The 21,181-nt window shown below is 40.7% G+C and overlaps 1 protein-coding gene across 6 annotated transcripts in view; it reads right to left on the minus strand.

The window, feature by feature from the left end:
* Positions 1-21,181, minus strand: part of GTF2I (general transcription factor IIi) — an 82,208-nt gene that overhangs the window by 6,717 nt on the left and 54,310 nt on the right. For all 6 annotated transcript variants that reach the window (XM_018040487.1, XM_018040484.1, XM_018040486.1 and 3 more), the window contains 15 exons: positions 20,940-21,123; positions 17,080-17,138; positions 16,233-16,304; positions 12,234-12,417; positions 11,177-11,235; positions 8,113-8,184; positions 6,825-7,008; positions 5,110-5,168; positions 4,706-4,780; positions 3,517-3,618; positions 2,767-2,832; positions 2,261-2,444; positions 1,190-1,248; positions 737-817; positions 227-310 (listed from right to left, as the gene is read on the minus strand). In XM_018040487.1, coding sequence (XP_017895976.1) covers positions 227-310; positions 737-817; positions 1,190-1,248; positions 2,261-2,444; positions 2,767-2,832; positions 3,517-3,618; positions 4,706-4,780; positions 5,110-5,168; positions 6,825-7,008; positions 8,113-8,184; positions 11,177-11,235; positions 12,234-12,417; positions 16,233-16,304; positions 17,080-17,138; positions 20,940-21,123 — 1,524 coding nt within the window. The remainder of the gene's footprint in view (positions 1-226; positions 311-736; positions 818-1,189; positions 1,249-2,260; positions 2,445-2,766; positions 2,833-3,516; positions 3,619-4,705; positions 4,781-5,109; positions 5,169-6,824; positions 7,009-8,112; positions 8,185-11,176; positions 11,236-12,233; positions 12,418-16,232; positions 16,305-17,079; positions 17,139-20,939; positions 21,124-21,181) is intronic.

Raw genomic sequence — 21,181 nt, forward strand, 5'->3', positions numbered from 1 at the left:
CAAATGCCTGCATCCATGCTCAGTCATGTCTGACTCTTTGCAACCCTACAGACTATAGGAGTCACCAGGCTCCTCTGTTCATGGGATTTCCCAGGCAAGAATATTGAAGTGGGCGGCCATTTCCACCTCCAGGGGATCTTCCCAACCCGGAGATGGAACCTGCGTCTCCTGATTGGCAGGCAGATGCTGAGACACCTGGAAAGCCATGCACAAATGCAAAGCTTACCAAATTTCCGACTGAAGAGGTCATTAACTTGCTCTCTTAGCTGTCGAGCTTTTTCAACCTTTGATAGTCTTTCATTATCATCGTCTGAAAAGGTTAAGAGAAAGCTGTAACTTAACAATGCCATTTTAAGACCAGATACATTTTTAGGTGCTCTATGTAATGTTATGTTATGGGAATGTTTTTTAAAAAAGCAATCAAGATTGAAATGACTTAACCAAACAATTTAATAACAGCACTAAACTGAAAATGCAACAACATCATTCCAGTTATAAAGAGTTTTGTTTGCCGTTTCATAAAAATTTTTTAAACACACTAGGCATCTGGGTAGCATACAGGTTTTAGCTCATGTTGAATCTAATAATTGCCAAGCACTGTTTATAGAGATAAACTGACATGGTGATGTATCTGGTCAATAATTTCTGCAGGGGCTAGGGGAACAACAGACAATGTGCAGCATATTCAATCTCCATGAAGCCCTACCAAGCTATAATTGAGGCAGCGAGATCATACCTGGAATTGTCACCTGAATGATGTTAAGGTCTTCAACACCTGATGCAGTAGTATTAACACTGGGTGATGAATTGATTTTTCCTGAAAACGGAAACCTCAGATTAAAAACATACACAAAATGTAATGAAATCTTCCCTAACGCTTACAATACAGACTATAAAAGACCATATTTTAAGCCAACTTTGTTCCTCATGACATGTTTTCTTGTTCTGTGACATTGGGCTTCCTGAAAGATGTTTTTCATTTTTTGTCTTCCTCATGCTGCTTTGTAGAGCATCAGACATGTAGAGATCTTTAAGCTACTAAAAAACTTAAAAACCATAAACTAGATACAACCCCAATTTTGAATGTACTTTCCAGGTTTTATTTCAACAGCTACTCTTGCAATAATTTTTAAAACTACTGCTGCAAAGTAAGTGTCTGACAAAGTGTTTTCTGTAGCAAAATGCTTACTAGGAGGGCTCTTAGATGAGGAGGTGCTTTCCTTAATTGCAGTCTCAAACATTTCTGGCCTAAAAACAAGAGAAAAAGCATGTGTGTTAGTATTCCAATAGTAAAACACTAAAAATTAAACAAGTAAGACACTGAAAAAGCTAGTAACTTTATATACATACACATTCTTAGCAGGGACAGAAATAACATGGACATCTAAAGGAACACACACAAAAAGACTAGCTGTCATTGTGATTTTAACATCCACCAAGCCCTATTTAGTTTAAATAGCTTCTTCCTATGGTTTCAGTATATCCTGGAAAGATGCAATGCTAGACTTGAGAAGGAAACACAAGAGCCCCGCACGCAAGCAGCATGGAAATATAAAGATAGGCTGTGAAAAGTCAAGCACCAAGAGTCTGTCTCTCTTGGGTTTTCCCTGGAGGGACTGGTTAAGACTTCAATAACAGGCTTCCAATTAAGGAATGTAGGTTTGATCCCTGGGTAAGGAACTAAGATCCCACATGCCTCAGGGCAAGGCCAAAAAGTAAAAATTAAACAGTCTGTCTCTCTGAGGAAGCAGAGGCAGGGTCTTAGCCACTAGAGACCTGGCTGAAAGTACAGAGGGTGGCCATTAATAAATAAATAAATCCTAAAATTCCTTTCAACTAATTTTGAACAATTCCTGGACACTGACACATATTTTATTAACTCCAGTTACTTTCATCTGCTTCAGCTGTGCTGGCATAATTCACAGATCCCAAGCAAACAGAAGAGAGATTTAAACTATTCTGTAAATTGGAGAAATAAAAAAGCTTTAGAACACTGAACCTCCACTTAAGGTTCCAGCCGTATCAACCAGTAAAAATATAGACTATAAGGAGATTTCGCAAAATCAAGTTGTTATCCCTCTGGTAAGTCACAGCCCTCCTTCCCTCTTTTGACCACTTACAAAAATTTTTAAATATATATAAAAGTATAGCTCAAAGAGCTTCTCTGACTCTAGGGCCCCAAAGCTGAATCCACATGCCATCTCCCAGAGTCAAACTGTACCAACTCAGGGGGCAAGCTCGTTTCATCTTATTTCCTTACTTTTTAATGATAAACTTAATTTTGGCTTTGTTTCTGAGTATCTTCTCCAGCCTTGGAATGCCAAAAGTAGACGGTCGTCGGAATGGCACACCCTCGGGTAAGCCTTCCACATAAAAGTCTTCTGGGAAAGACTCAAATAACGCAAACGGCACTTTCACAGCTTGTTTAAGGCCAAGAGCTTCACCTAAAAAAAAACCAAAACACACTTATCGTTTCTCATATACATAATTTTTTGAAAAATTAAACCTTAAAAAAAAAAGCATTCAAACTACATTTTGCAGCTACTAAAACTATTCTTTAAAAGAATCACATGAATTTTAATTTTAGAAAAATGTCTTCAATTTCTTGAAGAAATGTGGGAAAAATGATCAAATTCATGCCTGCAAAGCCCACAAACATCTGATGATAAGTTAAATGTTGAACATTTTTACACTGATCACATTTTTCTGTTTTATAAAAAAGCTATCTCATATTTTAATAGCAATAATACTTCAAAATAAACTTACCACATTTTTCATTGAAAAGATTTTCAACTTTCTGTTTTAGGTCTGTGATTTTGGCATTCCAGGCCTCTGCATGAAAAAGAAAAAAAAAAACGCAGAAAGGTGAGGAACTTCTTCATCTTTTATTGTGCATCTTTACTCAGCACAAAATAAAAAATACATAGGTTTTTAACACAGTCATGTCTTGGTAACTATTCTAATCCTGATGCATTATTTAACTGTTCTATTATATTACTGGGGTTCCCTGGTGGCTCAGATGGTAGAGTCTGTCTGCAATGCTGGAGACCCGGAAAGGTCCATGGACGGAGGAGCCTGATGGGCTACAGCCCATGGGGCCACAAACAGTCAGATGCAACTGAACAACTAACTTAATTTTAACTTAGTATATTACTAATATGTCAGCTACAAATTAACAAAATAAACAAAGACCAAAATACCGCCCCCCCAACAATTATACTATCTACTCTGCAGACACAGCTCTACCCTTTAGATGATCTGTATTTATCATCTTAAAAATCACCCTATGGAACCAGAAATAACGTCATCCCCATCTACAGCCAAGGAAACGGAGGCACAGAGAGGTTAAGCAGCTTGCTCAAGGTCATGGAATCATAAGTACTAGTGCCAGATTTGAACTCAATCTGGCTCTGTAGTCTTCGCCTTTAAAAAACAGTGCAGCTACTAAAATACAGTATTTTACTAATTCCTTTCATTTGAAGTAATGAAATAAAGAAAAATGAAGTATATATTTACCAAAGGAAAACTCTCTCCCTCGAGGCTTGAAGGGAACATTAGAACCATTCGTCTGGGTAGGGGTTCGAACGGCTGAGGTTTGAGGATTGCTGTTATTAGGGCCTAAAGAAGAATAAAAAACAAACAAACAAAAAACATAGTCAGCACACACAATCAATCACCTGCTAGTGACTTCTGTACAACCTGCTCTTGAAGGCCAACCTGTGCTGGAAAAGTTGAGTCCAGTGAGGACATAAGCAGTCTGCAAAGGAAAAGGCCACTGCTGTGAGTTCTACAGACCTCTGTCCGTTTTTCTACTTCCATCCCTACAACGAGGCATTTCCCGCCCGATCTAGTTTTCTGGCTGGTATGAGGAACTTTCAGTTCACTTCATGACTCATCACAGCCTTTTGAAGACACTGCTCACTTACGTTTGCCTTTAGGTTTTTCTGTTGGCCTCTGAACATAAACACAACTTTAGATACAAGTCTTTCACCTACACTGTGAAGCTCTCCTTTGGATTCTCTGGCTATTTGTGACATATCTTTTCTTTGAATTCTAAGAAATACACAGAGACAATGCTATGGGTTCTGAGTTGTTTCCCACTAAAAGCCTGACTATGGCCTCAGAATTCAATAAAATATGAAGACTCAACATTCTAATCTTTAATTACTTCAAGCTACTGAATAAAAACCAAAGCTTTTTTAAATGGCATAGTGATAAAAGCAAGGTATTTCTGGAGAAGCTTGATCTCTCCACCCCATCACCCTGAAGGCAGGTCAAAAGAGCTTTTCATTAACCCACCACTGTCCTTGTACATGAATACTCAGAGTAGCATTACTCATAAATAGCCAAAAAGCAGTACAACCCAGATGTCCATCAGGTGACGAATAAATAAACAAAATGCGGTACACATCCACACAATGGAATATTGCTCAGCAACAGAAAGGAACGGACACGCACTAGGATGGATATCATCTAAAAGCAGAAAATAACAAGTAGCGGCGAGGCTGCAGAGAAATTTCCTCTACTTGAAACTGTTGATTAAAAACATTTAGAACTCTAGACTTACCACAGGTTAGCTTTCCACACCTGAAACAAGTTTTGTGAAGGCCCGTTTCCCTAAAAATGTCAACACTAGAGTTAAGAGGCAACAGCTGTAATCAGTGAACTGGACTGTGGACAGAAACGGGCCGCAGAGCAATCTCACCTTCCACAGTGACCTCAATTTCAGGAACTTTCGAATTACTCCCGGGGCTTCGTGGCCTTTTCGGGGACTGCAAAGCTGTAAAGTAAGCATATACCATTTCTTTTGGATATTGTAAAAAATCCATAAGGAAATGCTCTATAAAAGCAGAGTACTGAAATTCAGTTTGGCTCTTTTCACAGAAACCTGAAGAGTTAAACTGATGGTGTAATACTCCACATGAGTCTCAACAAAGCTGCGGACAGATGAATGAAAGATGACTGCAATATGAAACTGCCAATGAAATGTTTACTTTGGGGGGGGGCAGGCATTAAATATCTTAAAAAGCTCAAAAACAAATCAAAAGCCACCCCCCACACAAATTTCTGCCACACCGAAGTGTAACAAAGGTATACATAATCTCTTACCTTTAGTGTTAATTTTACTAGCCATTCCAGGAGGCAAGTAGGAAATAACTAGTTCAGGTCTAGAGAGAAAACCAAGAAATGTTACAGTGGCCAGTATAATATCGGTCTTCATAGCTAGTAAAACTTGTGACGACCAATTTTTTTTTTTTAAATGAAGGTGACCACAAAATAACTCTGTAAGGCAAAAATAATCTCTATCATTGTGCACACAAAAAAATTCACTTTTCCTTCCCACAACTAGCTGCTAAAAGATTTTAGGAAGAGTAAATGACTTCTTTCATGATAGCTCAGCTGGTAAAGAATATGCCCGTAATGCAGGAGACCCCAGTGTGATTCCTGGGTTGGGACGATCCCCTGGAGGAGGGAAAGGCTACTCACTCCAGTGTTCTGGCCTGGAGAATTCCATGGACTGTACAGTCCATGGTGTGGCAAAGGGTCGGACACGACTGAGCAACTTTCACTTTCATGAAAATGAATACTAACAGGTTTAGTTTCTTCAGCTCCTGAAATTTTGGAGACATATAAACGAGAAACTTAATTGGTGAAATTCAGTTGCCCATAAGTTTAACCACGAATAAACAGAGCACATTAAAAATCAGCACTTTCTTTCTTTCTTCAAGTATCTATGGATAAGACTCTTACAGCATCATAGCATCTCTCAGCAAACGTCAGCACCACCGCTGTGGGGCAAGCACAGCTCTCCTTGTACATGTGAAGAAAATCAAGGGGGAAAAAAATCAGTTCAGTTCAGTTCAATTCAGTCGCTCAGTCATGTCCGACTCTTTGCGACCCCATGAATCGCAGCACACCAGGCCTCCCTGTCCATCACCAACTCCGGAGTTCACTCAGATTCACATCCATCGAGTCCGTGATGCCATCCAGCCATCTCATCCTCGGTTCTCCCCTTCTCCTCCTGCCCCCAATCCCTTCCAGCATCAGTCTTTTCCAGTGAGTCAACTCTTCGCATGAGGTGGCCAAAGTACTGGAGCTTCAGCTTTAGCATCATTCCTTCCAAAGAAATCCCAGGGTTGATCTCCTTCAGAATGCACTGGTTGGATCTCCTTGCAGCCCAAGGGACTCTCAAGAGTCTTCTCCAACACCACAGTTCAAACGCATTAATTCTTCAGCGCTCAGCCTTCTTCACAGCCCAACTCTCACATCCATACATGACCACGGGAAAAACCATAGCCTTGACTAGACGGACCTTAGTTGGCAAAGTAATGTCTCTCCTTTTGAATATGCTATCTAGGTTGATCACAGCTTTCCTTCCAAGGAGTAAGCGTCTTTTTATTTCATGGCTGGAGTCACCATCTGCAGTGATTTTGGAGCCCCCAAAAATAAAGTCTGACACTGTTTCCCCATCTATTTCCCATGGAGTGATGGGACTGGATGCCATGATCTTCATTTTCTGAATGTTGAGCTTTAAGCCAACTTTTTCACTCTCCTCTTTCACTTTCATCAAGAGGCTTTTTAGTTCCTCTTCACTTTCTGCCATAAGGGTGGTGTCATCTGCATATCTGAGGTTATTAAAAAAAAATCAAGTGCAGGCTAAAGAACAGCAGCAATGGACAAGGTGCGGTCCCAGGCTCATGCTACACTTTCTATCATGGACCTCAAAAGCTTAGCCATAACCTGAAGTTAGAGAAGATTTTCAATAGAAATACAACTTAATTGCCTAAATTCCAGAAAGGATTGCAATGGCCAAGAGAACTTACTTTTTAACAACAAACTTGATTTTATTACTTCCACGGACAATCCTTTCCAGTCTTGGAATTCCAAACCAGGTAGGGCTTCGAAAGGGAATTCCTTCTGGCAAGCCTTCTACATAAAGGAACTCGGGGTTTGATTCAAACACCGGGTATGGTACTTTTACCGCCTCTGTGAGTCCAAGAGCTTGAGCTGAAAGTGCAAGAGAACATAACTTACGAAAGGTAAAATTTTACAATCTTTTACTTTTGTCTGACAGCAGTCTCTCTTTATGCTTTTATTATATGCATTTTTAAACTGTGATACAACGAACATATAACAGTATGTTAGTTTCAAGTGCATGGCCTAATGACTTGCTATTTGCATATATTCTCAAGTGATCAGCACAGTAAGTGTAGCTGACATCTGTGCATGCTCAAACACATTGGGCCAAAGTTCCCAACAATCCAGCAATTTCCACTTAACATTGTAGGCATCTTACTTAGTACATTGGGGAAAACTGAAGAACAAGCCTAAAAAAACAAAAGGAACCTTTTAACACTTCAAAGGACAGGACCATTAACTATCCCCACAGGACAATCAAAATTGCCTCTGTGCTCTGGGAGGAAATGAACTACAGCCATATGGCAAGTACCTAGCCCTTGAACCCAGCATCTTGTTAAAAGATAAGAGGGAATTCTTTGGTGGTCCAGAGGCTTTCGCTGCTGAGGGCCTGGGTTTGACCCCTGGTCAAGGAACTACGATCCCACATGCCGAAGGTAAGCAGTGCACAAGAAAATCCACCTGAGCAGACTGGTCAAGTGCACCGAAGGTTCCTGATCCAGGACACAAACGTTAACACCAGATATTAAGACAATGACGGCAATGTCCCGGGAATACTGGGATCACTCTACTCCTTCCTTCCTTCTCCACGAGACATACCCAATCAACTGAAACACTTGCTGAGCCTTGTCAGAATCCTCAAGACAGCATTCCAGGAAACCATTGTCAACAAATCTACGTTGAAACAGATGATCAAACCCTTGTGTCACATGGTGTCAGCCAGGTTACAAGTACAGACAGTGGGTCTGAGGTCCCTCCCGAGACCTCCCACACTCTCCCGCTCTGATACACGAGAAATCAGGAGTCCAGGGGACAGAAGGTAACTCGCTCAGTTTAAGCAGCCAATGTCAGAGCAGAAAGAAAGTCAAACCCAGTTTCTGAGACCTTCCCTCTTTAGGTACTGAACTGCTAAAATGTTCATTCAGAACACTGCCTTTCCTTAACATTATAAAACTAAGACTATGTTTTACTTACCAAATTTCAAATTAAAAATCTCTTCCACTTGCTTCCGTAGCTTGGTAATTCTGACATTCCAATCTTCTTTGACTAGAAAGCAAAAATCAATCTAATTAACCATGTCCCTTATGGGTGCTGACACAAAATCAGATTGGATGCTCTTCTTTCCAGTGATGCCATTTTTTAAAGCCTGAGATATAATCAGCATATTACACTGTAACAGTTTCAGGTGTATATCCAGGGACACTCTTCATACAACTTCTCTTAAGAGCAAAAGCTTCTGTTCATAAGGAAAAGAATGATTTCCTGCACTTGTCAAGAAGTTCAGGAAGATAGAGTTCCAATTTAAGTGCACAATGTAGATAAAGAAGAACCTGTTCAGAAGCATTTAGAATGAATAGTTTTTAAACACTCCTCCTTGGAGGTACATCGAAGAACCCTCTCAGGAAAAGAAGGACCACCTGTATAAGGACCCAGGCCTCCGCTACCAGGTTCAACCAGAGCTACAATTGTATTCGCTTTTCTAAACTGGCATTCCTTGTTTTATTGAACACATGTACACCTACAGATTTACACAAAGGAAAACTTCACTCATCACAGCAAGAAATGAATGATAAAGTGATTAGGGAGGTGTCACTGAGCACTATTTACACCTGATTTCCTTACCCTTTATTTGTAAGACAACCATATCCCTTTAAATACAACACAAAAATAAAGAAAAAATAAGCTATTAGAAAAGACAGGCAGGGTTATCACTTGGACAGACTATCGGGGCTTGTTTGGTGGAGGTGAGGATGCAGAGGATAGAGGTGATCTTGGGGACCGTGGAGGATGCTTGGAGGTGTTGGATGAGGAAGGAGGGTGAGAGAGAGTTAATTTAGAGAAAAGGGCAGAGAGTGCACGAGTCGTCCCGGGAGCAAAAGTCAGCCGTGTCTGTGGGTGAGGCGGCAGGAAACGTTGGAGAAGTTCTAAAAATACTGCTCAAGGTTGGGAGCCTCAGAAACTCCTTCTTTTCCTTTACTTTTACCAAGAAAGTACTTTAAAACCTTTTCTTTAAAACAAAACCTAGCATCTCAAGGGTTTAATACGATAACTCAGCCATTCAACTAGACAAAGTCAGTCTGGTATGAAGCAAGTCAGAATACTACTATACCAGTCAGCAGAGTCTGCCTTCTCCAAGGTCAAGGGCATCTGACAACTCGTCGCTCCCCTTCTGCCTCACCCTGCACTTCCTTCTCTGGTATTTCTATGCTAATACAAATAGATCTCTGCACCATTCCACACAGGAACCAACTGCCTTCTCTCTCTTCCCCTGCAAGGCTCAATTACCTGGCTAGGTCCACAGCTTTCTCGCACGAGACCTCTCCCTTTTCCCAGACTGAGAACCAAGTGCCCGGCCACGTGTTTCAGCATGCAACTGTTAACCTAAGAGTCAGGCAGGTGTCTCTGACGGCAACGACTAACACAATGCTTCTGGCAGGTACTCAAGGACCGGAATTAGCCTGGCAAGACTAACACCCAGGGCACGGACAGACCAAATACCATTTTGTAGGAATGAAGAAGGACAAGCTTTGATTCTTTCCAAGGTCTACGAATGGCGGAAGGCCAAGTTCTGTTAATGACTGGGAGAATGGAGTGTCTTCAGATACAAGGCCTGTAACTGTCTGTGCCAGAAAACAGCAGATCAAGTGCTGCTAAAACTGTTACTGAATCCTCAGAGTAACGTCTATGCTGCCTACAGATTGTTCCAATGATACATGTTTAACACCCTCAGTTCACAGTCACTATGAGAAATGTTCCTAATAAAATCAGGCATCACAATAATCACAAGCTTGAACTTGAGGTCTGTCTTGAGAAATGAAGACACACATAGAGTTCCATCACATTCAGACTAACGCATACCACAGCTCTACCTTTGGGAATATTTTTGCTTGCCTTACGCTGCTTAGTAAAGTCTCTGTCACATCCAGTCTCCAATCTGTCACCAATATCTTGTTTCTTTGCCTAAGTCAAATGCATTCTGAAGAGCTTGCTGGACTGAGGAAGCTGCATTCATCCCGAGAAATTAAGCATCACCTCTTCTCCCCGGCAGAATTCTGGGCACAGGATGGCCTGTTTCCCAGTATAGTTTTTTTCCAAATACTTCTCATGCCGTGATGAACACAAAAAGATTATACCATCTGTTTAACATACTGATGACTTTCACCAGTTGTACCCAGGTACCTACAAGAATCAGTACTCCAGTACAGACAAATAACCCACTTTGGACAGCAGTTCACCTTAGCATTTACGAGAATGATTAACTGCAAAAACAAAAGCAAGAAAAAGAAGGAATGGGAAAAGATTTAACAACAAAAACTCAGAAGAACCCATTATTGGTTCTTAGCAACAGAAGTTCCTAAGGTTGCAGAACCTGCAGAACCTAATATGCAGACCTACACGTTATGGTCATTTTATCTGACATTATGGAATGGAAAATAAAAACATCAGAAAGAAAGAAAGGCACAGTTATTACCTCAGATAAAGAAAACAAAACCATTCTGATAACTGAGACAGAGACTTTTAAAGCTCTTTTCTGTCGGGCAGGATGTCAGCGCAGCTGCTGCCATCACAGTATCTGTCATTTCAAAACCAAGGTCCTCGTGAAAAGATGAAGGTCTAAATCTCGTGGTCTGGCCCATTAGGCACGTGTGGGCCGTTTCGCACTTGAAATGTGGTCACCTGAACTGGGATGTGCTGGAAGTATACAATATACATCAGAGACTCAAACAAAGGATGTAAATAAGTGAAATGAAAAACGTAAACCAATGCACCATGTACAAATTTCACATGACATACATGGCTTGCATTTGTGACACATTCTATTTCTACTGAACACCATGGGTCTAAATTCAAGCTCAAGTTTGTCCCAAACTGCTATGTTCATCTTGATAAAACAAGGAGTGCCTGTGTTGATCTTTCATGAAACATTTTTTTTGAGTGGAAGGGAGAAAAGAACAATCCTATGGCATTAAAAGTTTAATGAAAACTTAGAAACTATTTGATTTACAAGCTTTTAAAAAGGATCTCACAACTTTCTTACCTGGTGTATTCGTTCTGGGCTGAGTAACTTCAGTAGTGCTGTGCGTCAGAAGCTCTGGTCTGTAAAAATACAATTGGTATCAGGATGAGAGCATTAAGACCGCCTTTACTTCACATATGGTTCACTCTACCTTCATTTGCAGTGAATAAAAAATCATCTTGGTGACTTTAGATTAGTTTGAAAATAGCAATTTATAAAGATTCAGGTGGGACCACCTCTACGTCCTCAAAGGCATTTTAGGCTAACTTGCGGCGAAACAGCTGTGTTTGGCCCCATCCCAGGTCAACCTCGGGCTTCTGCCCTTCAGGTGGGCTAGACAACACCACAGGGAGGTGCATCTGGTGTTGTCACCCTGAGGCTTGTCCCAACAAACAGGTCCACAAACGCGCAACCCAAGTCAGCAAGCAAAGTCTACCTCAAGGACAGTTCTTTTGTATTAAATGGGCCTTCCACTCCCATACTCTGCCCTCAAATTACCCATTCTGCTACCTTCCCAACTCAAGCCAGACCAACCCTTTTAAGAGCCAGTTCAAATTGTTTTAAGAGGAATCAGCGTCAAAACCTCTTCAACCCTTCACTGACTGTATAGGACGTAAAGCTAGGCTTCCTCCCCAGGGCCACCTCAGTGTATCATGCCCTCAAGGGCATCACTCCCTTCCACACAGACTGTGTGGTTATCTGAATATGCAAGGCCACCTGACACCTCCCTGCCCTGACCTACTTAGGCTATTTCCTTCATTTGAACCCCCTTTCTTGCATCCTCTGTGCACAAGTGAACCCTCTGCATGCTGCCCTGGCCATCTTTCCCAAAGCTGGCGCTTTTCGGTATTGATCGATGTAACAAGCCTCCCAAGGACGGAGTTTCTGTTGGATCCAATTTGGTATATCTGGTACCTGGTACTACAGAGACACCTGCTTGAAAACCGAATCTACATGTAATACCTCAGCTTTAAATACGGGGAGCAAAGTCCAACTGGGAGGGGGGAAAGCCCATTTATATGAAATCAACTTTTCTTAAAGACAACATTAAATATGTTTCTGTAAATTATAATCCTACCTTTTGATGACAAATTTAATTCGATTGCCCACTTGAATAATTTTTTCCAGCCTTGGGATCCCATACCACGATGGACTTCTAAAAGGAATGTTTTCCGGCAGTCCTTCCACGTAGAGGTCGTTAGGGTGTGCTTCGAATTTCTGGTAAGGTACAGCCTTGGCTTCGGTGCTCCCTAAGGCTTCAGCTTTATGAAAGAAAAGCAATTCAGAAGACTGGAGACTAAATTTTCGTTGAAATAATAGTTTTTTAAAAATCCATAATAAAGGACCTGTCAACTTTTTAAAAAGCATCTTTAAAATAACCTTAACAATCACTGAGTACAAAAACAGCAACATGGGAATGTATCTTACTATTCTGTTTCTGAATAAGCGCAGCACTGAAACTTTAAAATGTAAAAATGTAATTACTAATTCAACTTTAAAGCCACATCCAAAGAGAGGTGTAACAAGAAAGAATCAATTTACAAAATATCGGCATTTATAGGTGTCCCTTGTATTCTGTGTGTTACATTTAAATATTTTATAATCTGACGGTTGAAAAAAAGTGCCTTCTTGAAGCATCTGTATTTCTTTGACTCTCACTTTGACCTTCCTCTCAAATTCAAACGCCTTCTGCCTTAACTCCTTCCTTCATTTCATCAGTACCAAATCTGAACGGCTCTACTATATTGTAGGATCCCGACAGTCTAAGTAAGGAGCGTGTATTTGTGTTCTTGTTTTTTTTTTTTTTAATATTTTTCATTTATTTGGCTGCACCAGGTCTTAGTTGCAGCATGTGGGATCTAGTTCCCTGACCAGGGATCAAACTTGGGACCCCTGCATTGGGAGCTGAGAGTCTTAACCACTGGACCAGCAGGGAAGTCCCGGGAGTGTGTATTTGAAAACCCAAATACAATGTAATTTAGATCAGAGCTGTTTAAAGAAATATTACCTCTGAAAACATGGTAAAGGCTTTCACACTCACACCTGGGAGTAATATTTATTATAGTTACTCTGCTAAATATAACAATAAAGGACACAAACTTAATTCTAAAAAAACTTCCTATAAAATAAAAAAGAACCAAATTGTTGGAGCTAAGAAACAGCACAAGTTACAGAAAGGGGGAAGATCAAGTGCATTAGCATTCATCTCATCATGAACAAGGTCTCCTCTATATTTAGTAACCTTTCTGTCTCCCTAGTCATTCTGCTTAATTTTGCTTAATTTTTTCCTGAACACCTAACACTTTCTAGTATACTACACTATTTACTTGTTGCTTTGCTATGCGTATCACCCTAATCTATAAACGAATCCTTGGGGAGGGGGGAAGCATTCACTGTCTTCTGTGGGGCTGAGTTCTCAGTACTAGACACACAGGGGTTCATAGGTGCCGATCTGCAGTGTAACTTTCAGGACTTGGGTTCGATATGATCGACAGTCTTAAGTTTTCCTCTTTCCTTGCCAGGAGCCTTGAAGAAAGCAACAGTTCCGCTGGTGTCTCTCTCTCTCTAAAGTTGAAGTACAGGCCAGGAGCAGAATTTTGTTGTTTGTAATTTAACAATATATAAAGTCTTATCTATTTTTAAAATTTTTAATTGGAGGATAACTGCTTTACAATGTTGCGTTGGTTTCTGCCCTACAGCAACTCAACTCAGCCTTCAGTATAAATATATCCACTCCCTCTGAAACCTCCTTCCTCCCCCGCCACCTCACACAAACTCTTTATCTATTTTCTTAGCTCTGTATTTCCTACTGGCCCATTTTTCTTTCTGTGACTATACTACCATACGCACAGCTTTCTTCTTCCATGAGGGAAAAGTCAGCTTACTAGCGAGCACCAATGCTCTACTAGGATTGGCTGTTTCTTACAGACCAGGTTCAATTTCTAGAACTAAACGTCCTAGAGGCTAAAGTTTAAGGCTGTTCATGTAGATGCCCATTATCTATGCCAACTAGTTATGAATTAGGACAATACCATGGTGGCATCTCTAATGATAACGTTCACAATCTTCTTTCGCTAAATGGCTTGGAAATATAGTGATTTTTAAAGCACAGATTCTTTACTGTTCCTAAGCTGATTTCTGACCAGATGCACACAGAGGTAAATTTTCATTAAGCTACCCAAATATTCATGTTGGGCAATCAAGGATATGAGGGAGAAAGACTTAAATTCTGACTTTTCCTCAAGGCATTGAGTCTCAGGGAGCTAAACCATGTAAGTAAAACTGAAGTACATGGATTCTGAAAACAGCAAACAATTAAATGGACTAAGTTTTTAGTTGCCACTGGAACTACTCCTAAAAGCTGGTTTCCTGAGTCTGTAGAAGCCAGAGCCATAAGCCACTCTCGGAAACCAGGGGAGGAGCAAGAATCTGCACCCAGGAGACTTCAACTTTTTGTGTAAAACTCACATGGTTTCTTTCACAAAACTGAGAAAAGCCCCGTGTCCTCGTGATTCTCTGTGGCACTTCTGGGCTTCCTTTGATCTTTGCAGTGTTATAATTCAGTGAGGCCCCAAGTATACTATCTGACTGAAAGGCTCAGTAATTTCTCAGTAGTCTTTAATGACACTGGTCCATTCACTATTGGTTGGTCATCTGCTCAGGCACCAAGCACTGTTCTAGGAACAGCCGAGATACACAGGATGTGGGCTGTTGTACAAACTGTATCATAGTGGAAGGAAAAAGGCAGCCATTAGTCCTTTAAAAAAAATTTGAGCATGATGACACAGGGTGTGCTTCGTGGTTCATGTCAGATGAGCAGCCGGTGAAGCCCGCTCCAAAGCAGACACGTGCACACCGAGATCAGGGGCAGGCACCACACCTCTGCGGGAAGAGCATTCCAGGAACGAGAGTGCTGACAGTGCCACAGTCCGAGGAGCGCACGGCCTGACAAAAGCAAAGGACAAGCAGGTGGTCCTTACAGCTGCCACCGAGTGAGCGAGCAGGAAGGCGGGCCGGCCGGGATCAGGGGCTGCGGGACTCACTCGCAGCACAGAGGGAGGCCCCGGAGCACAAACAGTGACAAGCTCCATCGTAAGTTTTCAGTGAGACTGAAAGCTGGCTGCTTTGGGAACAGCTTTGACTACAGGGAGACAGCGGTGACAAGAGAAAGACACCGATCTGCACTATGTTGCCCATGTCGAGTCAGCAGGAGGCCTTGTGGAAATGAAGAAACCAAGCGTGACTGCAGGGGGGTTGGCCTGGACGCCCGGGGGAGGGTGGTAGCTCTGGGAGGACGGGAAAGGGACGGGCTGCAGGGGGAGTCAAGGACTCGACTTGGGATGCGTGGAGCTGGAAGAGCTGCCAACCAGCTGGGTGAATACACGGGTCCACTGGTAAAAGTTTTCAGGGCTAGAAACTTGAATGTGAAAGTCACTATTCAATACAGACGATACACCATTTTTAAGGTAGACAGAGTGAGACCAACTGCGGAGAAAGCACAGCCAGAGGGCTGAGGACTGAGCTGTGGAGTAGCATCCAACATGAAAAGACTGAACTTAAGGCGGGGGCTGAGGAGAGAATGAAGAGGACAGCCAGTAAGATGGAAAGAAACGCAGTGCCAGTGACGTTTCAAACTTTCCATAACAATAGTGAAAACGCTTAAGTAAGAAAGTGACAAAAGCCGTCACGATGATAAACCAAAGCTGAGTACTGTAACTGTTTGGAGATACGAAGCCCAGCAAGCACTGCAGACACCGCCTGCCTCCAGGACAGGGCGCCTCCGGCGGCCAAACACACTCCACTGGGCCACACTGCTACAAGGACTCCCTGTCTGCGAGCCGCTCAGTGCAGAAAAGCCTGTCCGTAGTATCAGTAACCTAGTCAAGAGGACACGGGGGTTCATCACAATGTTCTCTCCCCCTCCGCACAGGTTTAAAACTTTTCACAATATATGTTCAAAAAGCAAACAGTAAAAGAGAGCTGGAGATGAGCTATCCATGGTATCTACTTTCCTAAAAACCAAAATTTGGAAAAATTATTCTGTTAATACTTTAGCTAGGGAGGAAATTAGACTTACCAAATTTTTTACAGAAAAGCTGATCTACCATCTTTCGTAACTTAGTGATTCTGGCATACCACTCTTCCTTGACTGTAAGAGTAACATACACAAATGCTTTAGTTTGACGACAGTAATAAAATTACTAAATATCATGAAATAAATTATTAAGTAGGCAGTATTGTTTTCCTGTTCTAAAATTATCTCTAAGATTTCATAATGTGTTTATTAAAACAGTGCTGACACTGAATGAAACGTGTAAAAACTCACAAAACAATGACAAAATGAAAGTGTATAATTTAATAGTACTATTGCACAGGTACCATAACATGTCATCATTAAAGCTAGGAGAGAGAATCCATTTCACTGAAGAACAGCTAGCAGGCAGTTTTTGTTACAATACGTTTGGGGCTATGATAATGCGGGCAATCCTTTTATTATACCAACTGTAAGTGATAAAATTTTCATTTTATGTCCCCACCCAACGTCCTCCACTACAGAGCAAAAGCAACTAGGAGAACAAATCATGACTATATTTCCTTCAAAACACATTTAACCAACAAGTGATGATGCTCGTGGCTTTCTGTGCTAAGTCTTTAAGTTGTGGGTATCAAAATGGATGATCATTCAACCGATTAATCTCGACTAGCATAATAAACTGTTCAACACATTATGCCAGAGAAATTTTTCCTCTCAATGGAGAACAGAGGATCGTCCTTTTATAGTCTACCCAGAAATGTGATGTTTACATTTATTTATAATGAGTTATTAAGAAAAGGAGATTATTATTCTCGAGAATCTAGAACAATATTCCTTGTATAACATGTTCTGATTTAACATACAATTTGACGTAAGACTGGAGACCTACCTCCTGAAGCTGGTTTATCAAGCTGTAAGTCTTCACGTGTTGAATTCAAAAGTTCATGCCTGAAAGGTGAGAAAAATTACTAAATATTTACCCCATCAATATTCAGCAAAAGTAGTAACTACTAGCACTTATATAATAATTCAGTTTTCAAGGCCAGATTTCAAAAGATAGCCTGGACTCCTGAGCATAATTAAATCCTAAGATATTTAAGACAACTTGGTAACTGCAAGTTGTTTCATAGTGGTCTTCATGGAACATATGTGCTCAAACACACACACACACACACACACACACACACACACACACACACACAGAGTTAACTTGATAAATCAAAGGTATTTTACAAAAGCAGAACCCCAAAAGAATCAAACTACAAAATTTTAAATGAGATTCTTCAATTTCACTTTAAATTCAAAATAACCTTACTTTAACTTATCTATAATCTAGCTATAAAAATCCTAAATAAATTTCAAAACTAACTGAACTAAATGTGTTTCAGAATACACATGCTTTAAAAATTTTCCAAATACATAAATACTCCAAAGAATTTGCACAATCTGCCTTATGTATCAGTATTTTATTGTAATATCCTCAAGTAACAGACCAAGGGCAGGAGAGTGGGATCACAGAGAAGCATGACAATGTATTAGCTGTAATCTCAGAAACGCTGGAAACTAGTACAGGATGAAGGTAACGGAGGAGGGAGCTGTGAAATAAAACATTTGCTGAAGTATAGAATCACCCCTCTCAATAAACAAATAGTATATGTGTATCAAGACTAACCACATTTAACATCTGGGGAAAGGGTTACTAAGTATTTTCCAAACGTGAAAGATGGCTTCCAATAAATGAGGATATCAAAAGGACTTGAACAGAACATGCAAGGCATGAGTATCTTGTGACGAACTTGCACAAAGATTTAAATACCAAATATATAGTTTTATATGCTTTAATATTAGCAACAAGCAAAATCTACACACTAATCTGCATATTTTCCTTAGTTATTAAAAAAAATTTGAAACTTCTAACAAATTAAAAACCAAGCACTGTAAGAAAATGACAGTATAAGAGCTCTGAAAACTATATGCTTCTTAATGTCTCAATGTGTGTGTTGGGGGCGGGGGCAAGGTTGTTTACGATTCCTGCCTAGGACTAGTGCCAGGGTTTTACAACAAGCCCTTTTTGTTTACCATTCAGTTTCATGAGAGACTATGAAATCTTTACTTCCTCTTTCTCACTGCCATAATCCCTCATCTGTTTAAAAAAAGGAAAAAAAAAAGGCGTGGGCAATCAGGTAAACTGCTGGGCTATACTGGACATATCGTGCTGGACTGCCATTATTATCATCCTTTAGAGCTTGTTCCCCATGCCCAGAAGCCTCAAATTTTAATAAGCACTGGAATCACCGGGGGCCCGCATCACAGACAGGCTGGATGCAGTAGGTCTGGGCAGGATCTGCGATTCAGTGTCTCTCATAGCTTGTGGGTGATGCTGATGCTGCTAGTCTGCGTGGCTGCCTACTGCATGGTCCCGTGTCACACTCGACAGCACTTGACTGATCATGGGAAAATGGAGGCCAAAATCTTTAAACTATCATTTGTTTGAAAGCAGAGTATCTGTTAATAACAAGCTTCTCTGTAGAGGATAGCTCACCTATTAACTGAGGGGTCTCTTGGGTCTTTTTCATCCTTCGTTAAATTCTGTTGTTCCCTTATTTAAAACCAATGCAGAAGGAAGTCTGCTTGGTTATACTCATTGGTTAAGGTGTTTGTTAATGTTTCCATTTTCTCAACCAGAATAAAGAAAATCAACATTTCTGCAAATGACTATCCTGCTGCTGTTACTGACCTTACTATTTATAGCCCTAAGTCAGGAACAAATTAAATCAGTTATAATATGTACATAACTCAAAGACATCCATATTAGGACTTAACAATCAAAGTCATGTATAAGTGAACCTCCCCCCACCCCCGCTGAAAAGTGAGGACTACAGAATAAATCCATCGTGGTGTTCTCGTACCCAGGCCTGCGCCTGACTGAGGAATGAGCATTTGACACAAACTGAACTAAGGAGAAGTCGGGTTTTCCTGCTCTCAGAGAAACACAGGCAGCTGGTGCCTCCCCTCAGTAGAGGTGTCTGGCTGTGATTCCTGGACCTGCTGCATCCAGACTCAGAACTAGTCTAAGGAAGCTATCAGTGTAAGGAAGGAAGAATCTGGAGAGAAGCAGAAGCAGAGCCTCACTGTTCTAATCCTCCTATCTCCCAGCTAGGTGAGATAAGACGCTTACTGACAATATCAGTCCAACCTGAAGGAGGGTTTCTGTTATTTACTGCTGGAGACATCCCAACTGCTACCCAACCTCTTTTATGCTGGAATCTCTGATTTCATACATGTTTGTCTGGCTATAGAACTGAAGGTTCAACTCATTTTCACATAGAACTTGGAAAGAATGACTGAACAGTTAGTTGTATCTGTTACCTCTCAAACAAAGGATATGACATCAGTATAATTTTCATTCCTTACTGTGACATGGTTTTGTTCTCTGGAACCTAGTACTTTCTGCCTTTATCCTTAGGGCACTGAAACTTAGGGTCATGCAATGTGACTAGGCATATATCTTTGTTTTCTTCTCATTTACCCTGCTCCACACATTTTTTTAGGCTTGGAAAATAAATGCTATGTGTTTTTGACACTGTCCTTCTCTTTTCACGTTAAGTTGGATGTCACATGCGTTTGAGCAAACTCCAGATGGATAGTGGACAGGGAAACCTGGTGAGCTGTAGACCACGGGGTCACAAAAAGTTGGACACGACTTAGTGACGCGACAACAAGCAGATGTCACTGGATAAGGACTCACTAGTCTTCCTCATGTCTCATGCACATAATCGTCTTTATGATTTATAATACTAACTAATCTTCTAGACTTTTCATTGAAAATTTTAGTGCAGCAATTATATTTAATAATTTCCAAAGACAATTCGTCTCCCAGGGGCTCCCATTTACAAATGCATCTAATACTCGCTTCATGTAGCTAAGAGAAAGCTTCCACACATCTACATTTGCTGAATATAGTGATAAGTGTCCTGATAGTTTTTTAAATCTTTTATTGTAATCTTAATAAAATTTTAGTTGGTAGAAAATATGGAAATGTGTTATGTGGTTGCCATTTTTTAATGGAAGCAGATACATTTCCAAATGCTACACATACTTAAAAAAAAAAAAACACCTTCTTGCTACAACCCTTATGTCAGTACTAAAGAACTTATAGCATTCAGCTACTTTCTTTCTTTTCATTCTTCTATTGTTTTTTTCTACAACCTACTTTATTTCCACATACTTTTTTTTAATTTAGACCTAAAAAATAAGACAGTCATACTTCAGTATTTTTTTTAGTATACTTAGCAAAAAACTGGAAAAGAAAATACTGGTTGTATGCCAGTCAGGTTTGGACAGGGGTTCATATTCCAAAAGCCAACTATGTCAAAACTTACACAGACACACTGAAAAGCAGAAAATAAAACAACAACTTACTTTAAATATAGCCTAGTGGGCTAGTGGGCTAGTGGGCTTCCCTGGTGGCTCAGACGGTAAAAGCATCTGCCTACAATGTGGGAGACCTGGGTTCGATCCCTGGGATGGGAAGAGCCGCTGGAGAAGGAAATGGCAACCCACTCCAGTATTCTTGCCTGGAAAATCTCATGGACGGAGGAGCGTGGCAGGCTACAGTCCATGGGGTCGCAAAGAGTTGGACACAACTGAGCGACTTCACTTCACTTCACTTCAGTGGCTAGTGAATATTTGTCAACAATACAAAAAGATGCAATAATCAAGGTCAAAGAAAAAGTTTAAGAGTCTTACTTCTTAATCACAAAACGAATCCTTTCCTTTGCAAGTAATATCCTCTCAAGGCGAGGGATTCCATAAGTAGATGGCCTTCTAAAGGGGATTCCTTCTGGAAGTCCTTCTACATAAAGATCTTCCACGTGGGACTGGAAAAGAGGGTACGGGATCGTCACAGGACCTTTGGCTTTTATAGCTTGAGCTTTAAGGGTAAAAAGAGAAAGGAAAAAATTATGAAATGACAAGGATTCAGCACAGAT

This window comes from Capra hircus, chromosome 25 (genome assembly GCF_001704415.2).
Source record: "Capra hircus breed San Clemente chromosome 25, ASM170441v1, whole genome shotgun sequence".
NCBI lineage: Eukaryota > Metazoa > Chordata > Mammalia > Artiodactyla > Bovidae > Capra > Capra hircus.